Below are 10,936 nucleotides of genomic sequence, written 5' to 3'. Positions count from 1 at the left end.
TAAGTTTGCTATTCTACCTGGGTCCTCTCACGCCTCATTCAGTCACTTATAAGTAGGGGGAGTCCCGGACATCCCCGGGAGTCTCCTGCCGTGCGCGCACGCCGCAATCACGTCACCCGGAAGTGACGCAATCGCATCAGGCACGTTGGGGCGGGGCCACAATCATTCGATAGAGCCCCCCCCCGCAATGTGCCTGATGCGATTGCGTCACCTCCGAGTTACATGTTTACGCCGGGCGCGTCACGTGTTTTGGGGGTGGGGTCCCCCCCGCGGCCCCATCCCCGCCAGCGGGGAACGGGCCTCTCAGGCAGGGGTTTACCCACCCCCCGGGGGGACTTGGCAACCCTACTTATAAAGGGAAACCTTGTTGGGAAAAGAGTGTACAAAGGGGGGTAGGGTGGGTGCTCTCCCCGAGGAGACCCGTACCAGAGTGGTGGCAGCCACGAGAACCTTTCTAGCCGCTGCCCACATGACACAAGGTATGATCAAAAGGCCGCCACCAATGTCATTTTTGGGGGAAGGGGGCGGAGGATTTCCAGGCTGAGACATTCCGCCCTTTGGTTTTGGTGTTTGTTTTTGTATACACAGTTTTGATTGTCTCCAGCTGGAAACCAATGCTCCCCGTTGTAAGCTGTGGGAGTCTTGTGAGCACAAATTCTGCTTTGTGAGCGACTGGCATTAAAGTTGCGAGCGAGCGATTTGGTGACTGCATCAGTTAAGTGTGCTCTGGAGCTGTCCTTCCTGGGCCGAGACAAAAATGTGTGAGCCGGAGGCTAAAAATCTGTGAGCTGGCTCACACTAACTTGGCTTAGAGGGAACGTTGCTGGAAACCTTCAGGTGAAGATGCTATCTTCCCCCTGCAGTTTGCATTTTCCTGAAGAATAGAGAGAGGGCCCCAGACTGCAGGAATTGGCCGGCCTTATCTTGGTTTAAATTTTTCAGTGTTGCGGATTATGTCCGATCTCAGGTAAAGTTACTCCCTCTTACAGAAACTGTCTTGTGCGTCATCTCGTGAAGCTTTCAAGCTTATTAGTACGGGCTGCTCTGTATTCAGATTGCCTTTCCAGTTAGGGTTCTGTGAGTAGGTGTAGTGATTAAGGCTGCCCTCTATCCCCGTTGCGATTTATATGGATACTAGAAGTACTGTTGAAACAAATTAGGGAAGACAGAGAAATCAAAGGTTTAACCAATAAAGGCTTTTCTTATAAATATAGAGTTTTTGCAGATGATGTAATGTTTATGGTGGAAGAACCTTTACGGAATTTACCATTGCTAATGGAGAAAATAAAAGAGTTTGGAGATTTAGCAGGTTTTTATGTAAATAAGAATAAATCCAAGGTGATGTGTAAAAATATGACTGGAGAGAAACAAGAGGAGCTACAGAGGTTGACACAAGGTGTAGTGATTAAGAGCGGCGGACTCTAATCTGGGAGAACCAGGCTTGATTCTCCACTCCTCTGCTGGTGTAACCTTGGGTCAGTCACAAGTTCTCTCAGAGCTGTTCTGGAAAGAGTAGTTCTTAGGAGAGCTCTCTCAGCCCCAGCTACCTCACAGGGTGTCTGTTGTGGGTGGGGGGAGGGAAAGCTGCTGGTGTAACCTTGGGTCAGTCACAAGTTCTCTCAGAGCTGTTCTGGGAAGAGCAGTTCTTAGGAGAGCTCTCTCAGCCCCAGCTACCTCACAGGGTGTCTGTTGTGGGGAGGGGGAGGGAAAGCTGCTGGTGTAACCTTGGGTCAGTCACAAGTTCTCTCAGAGCTGTTCTGGGAAGAGCAGTTCTTAGGAGAGCTCTCTCAGCCCCAGCTACCTCACAGGGTGTCTGTTGTGGGGAGGGGGAGGGAAAGGAGATTGTAAGATGCTCTGAGACTCCTCCGTGTAGTGAAGGGCGGGGTATAAATCCAATCTCCTCCTCTTTGCTGTGCCCATTCAGCTGGCACGCTTCCAAACCAGCTCTGGTTTCAAAACTGGGAGACTGAGCAGCTTGTGTTGGACTGGTGTAGGGATACCGGACCCCAAAGACTCCTGTAAAGACAGCTCTTAGTGGAGGGATGGTGGCTTACAGCACAGCACCCCCCCACCTTTTTATACCTGTGGGCCCCTTTGTAATTTTGCGCATGGTGTGGTGGGTGCAGCCACAAGACAGCCGCCACAGCTTGCTTTCAGTCACACAGTGAAGAGCCTTGTGCTGTGGTGGCAGCCGCTGCCTAAGCGACGTTTTAAAAAAATCTGCACGGCCTATCAAATCTCCCGTCAGCAGTCTTGCTGGCCAAAAGCCCCACCCGATCTAAAAACACTTGGTGGGCACCGGAAAAGATGCTGATGGGGGCCAAGGTGCCCACAAGCAGCACGCTGGGGACCCTCTGGCTTAGAGCTTCCTTTCCTTTAGCACCAGTTGGGGAAGCATTGCCAGATTCTCCTTGAAGGGAGATCCAAAACATGAGAAAAGAAGAAAAGAAGGTCACTGCGGCGCATCACCGAAGCAGGCTGAGTCATCGGGGGAGCCAGAGAAAAGGAACCTGGTTTTAGCTTCCTTAGCGACACCTGGAGAGACAACCCGCTTCCCCCTGCCTGCTTCCCTCCAGCGTCACCTGCTTTCTCAGCAGCAGCGAGAAAGGGACGGAAGTTGCCGTAAGTTCCTTGATTCTTTCTCTGCTGCTCAGTCCCAGAAACCGCCAGTGCAGGAGGAGGTAGTGCCAGTTGTTGGGACCCCTCACACCCACTGTCACTTGGAGCCTTCTTGCCCCCAGTACAGTCACTTGGAGCCTTCTTGCACCTAGGAGGTGTCATATCAACCAGCCGCCAGGCATTGGTAACAGTTCTGAGAGGAACCAGTTGGCACTTCCTGATATTGTGCTTTTATTTGCTTTGTTTTACAATTGGGAAAGCATACAGCGGTTACAAAACCCAGTACCTCCATACCTCCTGTGTGCGAGGTCACAAACAGCAGCACTTCAAGGAAATTAGCTACTGTGACATCAAACCTGCTTGAGCTATGTACAAATAATTAAAAGCAGAGCACAAAGACCCATTCCTCTTTTCTTCATTCACACACACCCCTTCCCATTTACACACACAAACAGTACCGTTCTAGTCTCATCCGGGAAGGTCTACATCAAGTTCTTTTCACAAGGATAAGCTCTAATCTACCTCCGGGAAGCAGGAAAATGTCATCCTATTACACAGTATAGGTGCAGTTGTTTGGCATGTTACAGGATTGGTGCAAACCTCTGTTCCCCCACGCTGAAAATGCATCTTGTGTATATTTTAATGAGTTACCTACCCCGATTCGAAGGTTCATCACCTGCACAGCAGAAGGTGGAGGTTCAGCGGACTCTTAAAATCTGGACATGATACTAAGAGGATCTTTTAATCTCTCGTTAATAACAGAAATATTTTAGAATTCCTAGCATCAGAAGATATTCTGCCTTCTTCCTGGCAACAAATGCAGAGATGGGTGTAATTGTTCTTGCGATATGATAAACAATATTGGATTGCTTTATTAACTGTTTCCTCGTTTATGCTTCTTTCATGCATGGTTAGTATTTATACTTAGGTTCATAAATCTCTGTAATTAGTGGACTTTTTGATACCTCGAAAAGTTTCATGTTAATTTGACTCCGTTAATCTGTTTCAAAAGTTGGTATGAACTGTTCGGACTCTCGATGATACTTCAATGTGTAAAGGATCAGTTATTTTTTTTAACATATTGGATTTACATTATATTTGTTATATGACAAAATAAATATACTATTTAAAAAAAACCCACAGAAATAATAGTTGCCCTTCCTCACGGTGGGCGTAGTACCTGAAAGAGACAGGGGGCTAGGTTTGGGGGTCACCTTTTGGCATGCAAAGAAAGAGGGGTATTGCTGAATGCAGTCTCCAAAGATAAGCTACCCATCTTATCCAGGAAAGACCTCTTTCTGCCCCAGATGTGGGTGAACTGCTGATCCGAACAGACAATTCCGAGCTGGCTGGACCAAGGCTGTAGCTTGGCACACAGAAGATCCCCAATTCTCCTGTAGCCGGTCTTGCCTGAGAAGCCGGAGACCTGCTGCGCTGTTTTAAAGTCTGATCTTGCATAAGGCAGTCAGTGTGTTCAACTCTTGCGACGTTTCTACATCTGACACGGGATGGCGGCAGTGAGACAGAAATCCCTTTCTCCTTCCTCTAATATGTCGCTTAAAGGAGGAAAGCTTCTTTACGTTCCCAACACACACCGATGATCCAGCAAAACTCCCACCACCACCAAACCAGACCCCGATGATCTAGCAAAACTCCCCCACCACCACCAAACCAGACCTAATGTGTGGTTTTGGTTTATTTTTTAAATAACTTCAGCATTTGAAAAGCTATTTTTTCCCCCTAAATAGTTTTCGCTTTAGGGGAAAAAAACAAAAACAGCCTGTTTGTAAAAATGTTCGCCTTGCTCCTATGAAGGCATTGAAAACTGAGAGTCTGGGGTCTCGTTTTCAAGGAAAAAGAGCTGGTGCTTCTGGGAGGAATGCTTAAGGAGTAGTGGAGATGGGGGTTCAAATCTTTGCCACAATAACTCCTCTGGCACCAATCGCTCACAGCTGAGCCCAACTCTAGGGGATGGCATGAGGGTAAAACGGAGGAGGGAAAAACAATGCCTACCATCTAGTGCTATCCGGGGAAACGGCAGGATAAAAAAAACAAACCCACACCATTGGGTTGAATGCCAGTATGGGGAGGGTAGAAGGCTGTCTCGTGTGTTCATTGGTAAGTTTTTGCCTCATTTCTGGCCTCAGTTTCATGTGCTCAATACGCCCTGCTCTTGTAAGACGGTATTCCCAATTTAGCTGCATCTGTTGATGATATTTTTTAAAAATAAGCCACGCCGGCTCATATCTGTGCAGTTTACCAATATAGCTTCTGTCTTTGGTGTGTGTGTGTGTGTGTGGATGTTTTAAAAATGGGTTGGAAGGAAAGCCCCTTTGGCACAGGACCAGGAAGAGGAAAGCGGCTGGAGAAGAGAACTCCTCCCTGCACCAGAGAGGCTTTTGCCCGGTCTCTGTTTTGTTCGCAAAGGCCCCCCTGGCGTAATCTTTCTTTATGGAGCCCACCAAGGTCTCCCGGGGCCAGCCACAAAGCAAGCGCTAGCTGGGGGAGTGGGCGGCATAATCGGCCCGCTCGGTATCCTGGGCTACCCTTCCCCATTCTCCACCTCCGTCCCTCTGCGAAAGACTGCATCGTCTTCCGGATCCTGAGGGTCATCTTCTTGTCTTGAGAGACGCGTCGGGCGCGAGATGACCTCCGAATCTGATTGACTGATGCTGGACGTTCTGGGCAGGGCATCTTCCTCGCTGGCTTCGGCCTGGGACCGCGTTTCCTCGTCGCTGCTGGTCTCGCTGCCTTGGGCGCCTAAGCCCATCTCCAGCCGTTGGTCGGCCTCTTCCTCGGCTCCCTCTTCCTGCTCAGAATCTGAATCAATGTACTGCTCTCCGCCAGCTCCTGCGGGGAAACAGGTGTCCACATGAGCGCAATCCGCTACGTACCCACCCGGCCTTTGGGAGGAATGTTGACCAGATGGATTAACAGGAGACAGATGGAGAAACAGACTTTTAGTCTCTCTGCTGCTGTACCTATCTGAAGCACCCTGGGTTCCCGCAGCCTTCGTTTTGACCTTGTTACCAATATCTGTAAAAAGGTAAAGGTAAAGGTTTCCCTTGCTCGAAAGCCAGTCGCATCCGACTCTAGGGGGCGGTGCTCATCTCCGTTTCCAAGCCGAAGAGCCAGCGCTGTCCGAAGACGTTTCCGTGGTCATGTGGCCGGCATGACTAAACGCCGAGACACACGGAACGCTGTTACCTTCCCACCGAAGCGGTACCTATTTATCGACTTGTAATTTCTTGCTTTCAAACTTCTAGGCTGGCAGGAGCTGGGACTAGAAACGGGAGCTCACTCCGTCACGCGGCACTCGGGTCTCGAACTGCTGAACTACCAACCTTCCGGTCTGCAGCTCAGCGTCTTAACCTCTGAGCCACTGTGGTCCTACCAATATCTGTATCGAATGGCAGAAGTGGGCAACATTAGGGGATGGAAAAGACAGGCAGCTGCCAAAGCCCCCAGAATCCTGCACCAATTGTGTGTAGTGGTAGTGATCATAGTAGGCCCTCTCTCTTTAGATCATGATGGGGGGGGGACAAGTGGCCCCTCTAAGAGGCTTGGGCTTGCTCCCACTTCCTGCCAGTTCCACAGGGGCTGCTGGCTTATCATGCAGAACATTTTTTGCATGTTCAGAGCCATGTGTTGTTACTTTTAAAGCAGCCCTGTAACGTGGGACGACATCGTTATCTACATATTGCAGCTTTGGGAGGGTAGATTTGAGGCAGAGAGAGCAACTCGCATGAGGCTACCTCATGAGGGAGTGAGATCTGAACCCAGATCACCCTCAGCTCCTATGACACAGGGAGGTAGCAGTTCCGTCCCACTCAACCGCTTGTATCGGAAGGGATCTAATGCAATCACCTGACCCAAAAGTGCTGGGGGGAAAATTCACAACACACTAAAAATACAATATATTGAAAAAGAAAAAATCCTCACATACAAACAATTAGCAGCTGTGTAAAACTAGGGGGGAAAAACAGAATCGTTAATAATCCCTTTTCTAAATGAGAAAAGATTTGCTTTGCTTCCTAAAAATTGGCGAGGGGCCACCACTGAAAAAGCTTCGCCCTCAATTATTTCGCTTCCAAATTGGAGGGAGGCTTCCAGGGGACTCGGTCCTCAGGGTCTGCTTCTTCTGAACCAACCACGTATTTATTCCCGGATGTTCAGGCCTGCATAGAGAATGAAAATATCTCTTCTCTATGGGCCAAATGAACCTCCCCAGCCCACCTTCAGGAACCGTGGTGACTTCTCACCTCTGTAGGAGTCGCTGTCAGCATTTTCAGTCTGGTCAACGGTCTCTGTGAGACACGGGAGGCTGCCGTGTGGCTGATCACAAGTATCTTCCTACAAATGGGAAGCAAGTTAACCGGTTAAGCTTGTCAAAAAGGAAGCCGTTGGTCAAGAGGTTGCTTCTGCGACCACCGGATCTCCTCCAAGGGATCACTCACCTGGCTACGGACCGTCCCCTTCTCCTCTGGCTCATCTTCCGGAACTACGCCATCCTCTTCAAAGATGGCTGAGTAGAAGATTATGAGGGCCTCGACGATCCGAGCCTGATGGGGGTAGTCGACCAGGGACGAGAGAGAGATGGTGGCCTCCGTGGGCCGGGGACGCATTAACGTGGGGCCGAAGACAATGCCCAGGTTGCCAGAGGTCATCTTGTTCTCTTGTTCTACCTCCACAATCCTGGAAAAGTACATTGGAGAGAGAGAGAGAGATCCAGCAATGGGACAGAAATGCATGGTAGGATAAGGCTGTGGCTCAGCACCTGAGTTCCTGCTTCGCCTACAGAAGGTCTCAGTGAAAAGATGTCACGTAGGGTGTTGGGCTGAACCGTCCAGGGGCCTCTGCTTGGCATGCAGAAGGTCTCAGGTTCAACCCCTGATATCTCCAAGTAATAGGATCAGGTAGGAGGTGACGTGAAAGACCTCGGCCTGAGACCCTGGAGAGCCGCTGCCAGTCCGAATAGACGATACTGACCCTGACAGACCAGTGTGATTCAGTATAAGCCAACTCCATAATGAGGTAGGCGGATGAGTGATTGGACTCAGCAGAAGGCCGTTTTTTAATGACCTTTCCAGCAAGATGCTTCCTTCACCTTTGATCTGGTTTTAGTCCTCTGCTGTCTACTCCAACTGGCACCCTTAGGGGAGAGGGCTGTGGCTCAGTGGTAGAGTCTCTGCTTGCCATGCAGAAGGTCCCAGGTTCAGTCCCCGGCATCTCCAATTAAAAGGTCCAAGCAATTGGTGATGGGAAAGACCTCTCTGCCTGAGACCCTGGAGAGCCGCTGCCGGTCTGATACTGACCTGGATGGACCGATGGTCTGATTCAGTAGAACATCAAACCACACATTATATGAGGCGGTAGAAAAGAGCTGCGGTGGCTCAAGTGGTTAAGACGCTGAACTGCAGGCTGTGGAAGGTCAGTAGTTCAGCAGTTCGAGGCCCGAGTGTGCCGCATGACGGAGTGAGCTCCCGTCTCTAGTTCCAGCTCCTGCCAACCTAGCAGTTCGAAAGCAAGAAACTGCAAGTCGATAAATAGGTACCACTTCGGTGGGAAGGGAACAGCGTTCCGTGCGCCTTGGTGTTTAGTCATGCTGGTCACATGACCACGGAAACGTCTTTGGACAGCGCTGGCTCTTCGGCTTTGAAACGGAGATGAGCACCGCAACCCTAGAGTCGGACTCTACTGGCTTTCGAGCAAGGGAACCTTTACCTTTACTTTAGAAAAGAGCAAGAGTCCAGTAGAACTTAAAGACTAACAAAAGACGTGGCAGGATAGGAGCTTTCATGAGTCACCGCTCACTTCTTCAGAAGTGAGCAGTGACAAAAGCTCCTACCCCGCCCCATATTTGGTTAGTCTTCAAGGTGCTACTAGATGCTTGTTCTTTTCTACTGCTACAGACAAACACAGCCGCCCATCTTAATATATGAGGTGGAAATGGGTTTTTAATCCCCACCACCGCAATTCCCCCCCCCCAAAAAAAATTCAATACAGCATTAATAATGCTTATTTTTATTATAACAATTTGGCTTTTTTGTTTTCTCTCCCCTTCTGTATTTTCAGATAACACCACCTGGTCAGGATCGATTTATATTGTTTTCCCCCGGATGCCTTTCTGAGGACTATGTTGTATACTCTTGACCACTGAGGAAGGCCTCTCATTTGATATTTAACCATCAGTTTTCAATAGCAAATTATAGCAGCTTATGTAGAGGCTATTCTTGACGGCTCTTAATATAGCCTGAAAATCAGGCCGTTTTTTAAAAATTATATTATTGTGTATCCTGTAGAATAAATATATTTCTTTATTTGCTGTAGCATTTCCAGTGTGCGTTCATGCGTGTACTCCAAAGATGTACCTTGGACATCTTTTCCCAGCAGTACCACCAAACTTCTCTTACCCAGACTGAACCTGGAGTCTCGGCTGTGCTCCGCCATTGAGCGACAGCCCCCTCCGAGTTCACAGTTAATAACACAAGAGGGCTAAGAGACTCCCAGGCTCTCCTGAGTCCCTACCCCATGGAGGAAGGTCTGGGCCTTTGTTCTCAACAGAACAGTCCTGGAAACGTTTGGAATCCCACTTGATAGTTTCTCTTCCGTTAAGTCAAGGATCATGGATGGGTCCCAAATCCTCATCTGCTTTCGATATCAATGCTCCCTCTTCTCTTAGCCGAGTCCGGGGACCCAAAACTCGGCAAGAGCTTATCGGCGAGTCAAGGGGTTTCCTTACAGCCGGCAGAGGCTGAATGCCCTGTGGCAAGATGCTGCCCGTTGTAGGGAACAGACCGTGGTCTAAAAGGGTTCTGGGACTAAGCTTCAGCTTGAAGGCCAGGACTGGGCTGTGGGACCCTCAGTGGGCGGCCTCTGCTCTACGTCTCACCTTCTCAGGTGCTGCAGGATGTACTTCAGAGTGGCCAGGTTCTCCTGGGGAAGATGGCATAGGAGTTCCTTCAGCTTCGTCACCAAGGTCACCACCACCTGGTCCGTCTCGGCCCCTTTGTCCTCCAGCTCAACGACGTTCTTCGCGGCCTTGCCTTCCGCCCCGGACTGCAGGCTCTCCTTGGCTGCACCCATGAGGCTGTTGTACGTGCGGAAGGGCATGATCGGCTCCGGGAGCTGACAGAAAAAAGGGAAACGGCTGTTCATTCCAATCCATGGCCAGAAAGAACACCTCTATTTATTGTCTTCACTATTTTTGCAACCGGAGTCATAAACAGCAAACCCTCATCCCACAACAAACCTCGTTCCACAGGAAAATGTGGAAGAATTTAAAGGTTGCCACTGCAAAAGTTGTTGTGTGATTTGACAACAGCTGCTAGAAATTTTGCCACACACAGGATAGTTTGTTTGTCTTCGTCTCTAAGTAACCAGAATCTCCTGGAGAGATGGAATCCTGATTAAATAAAGCGGAGATCAGTTCATCCCTTAAAGCTGAAAATTGGGGACAATCAAGCAAAATATGATCCCCAGAGTCAATTTTACTGCTGCCGCAATTACAGAGTCGATCTGGGTATAAAATCTGAAGGTAGGGCATTCAGGCGCACTAGCAGTTCTTGCCTCCTCATGACTCCTATCACATCATGGGTGATACCCAGACATAATAGTTTACGGTCCAGTAATCTGTCCCAATCACTTGTGTGACGGTCCAGCTTAACTAGTCCAAGGAGGTTTAGATCTGGGTTTGGTTTTAGAGTCCTAATTTTCAAACTGAATGCTCTTCCCCAGGCCTTTGCTTCATAAGACATCTCCCCAACTTTGGCTCTCAGGGCTATTCCACACACACACATTGAGGTGTTCCCAGAATATTGTGTAGGAATCTTAGTAGAGGTCTGTCGATATTGACTGTTACTGCACTGATCCAGACCCTGGCGGCATATAGCATCTGCCCAGCATCTGATCCAGACCCTGGTGGCATATAGCATCTGTGCTCAGCTGGCACATGAAACTGCCCAATACTGAATCAGGCCATCGGTCTGTTGGAAATGAAGGACCGTACACTGTCTCTTGTCTCGACATTCAGAGGGGGCTACAAAAGAGCCAGAGAGCTAGATAGACAGGACACTGACCACCCTTCCTTTCACTACACCCTTCCTTTCACTATTCCCTTTGAAATGTAGATTGCTACTCTTAGGGAAAGTTTCCTTCCCCTCTCTCACACACACACTTTTGCCATCTCTCCATCTTGGCATCATGGAATGCAGGACACGCATCCAGCATCTTCATCCATCCTAGTTAGTTAGACTAGATTACTATCCTATCTCTACTCTATCCTGTCTAGAATGGAGTTCCTTAAATAAAATAACTC

At 49.1% G+C, this 10,936-nt stretch overlaps 1 protein-coding gene across 1 annotated transcript in view; it reads right to left on the bottom strand.

Moving 5' to 3' along the window:
* Nucleotides 1-4,403: 4,403 nt before the first annotated feature.
* HMHA1 (histocompatibility (minor) HA-1) overlaps nt 4,404-10,936 on the bottom strand; it is an 80,062-nt gene continuing 73,529 nt past the window's right edge. The window contains exons 19-22 of the mRNA XM_015407640.1: nt 9,512-9,747; nt 7,077-7,314; nt 6,882-6,972; nt 4,404-5,469 (exon numbers count right to left, since the gene is read on the bottom strand). Coding sequence (XP_015263126.1) covers nt 5,162-5,469; nt 6,882-6,972; nt 7,077-7,314; nt 9,512-9,747 — 873 coding nt within the window. The 3' untranslated portion in view covers nt 4,404-5,161. The remainder of the gene's footprint in view (nt 5,470-6,881; nt 6,973-7,076; nt 7,315-9,511; nt 9,748-10,936) is intronic.

Source organism: Gekko japonicus, unplaced genomic scaffold (assembly GCF_001447785.1).
Source record: "Gekko japonicus isolate JY-2015 unplaced genomic scaffold, Gekko_japonicus_V1.1 scaffold1442, whole genome shotgun sequence".
Classification (NCBI taxonomy): domain Eukaryota; kingdom Metazoa; phylum Chordata; class Lepidosauria; order Squamata; family Gekkonidae; genus Gekko; species Gekko japonicus.
The sequence above is the reverse complement of the archived record's forward strand: the minus strand, read 5'-3'. Positions and strand labels throughout refer to the sequence as shown.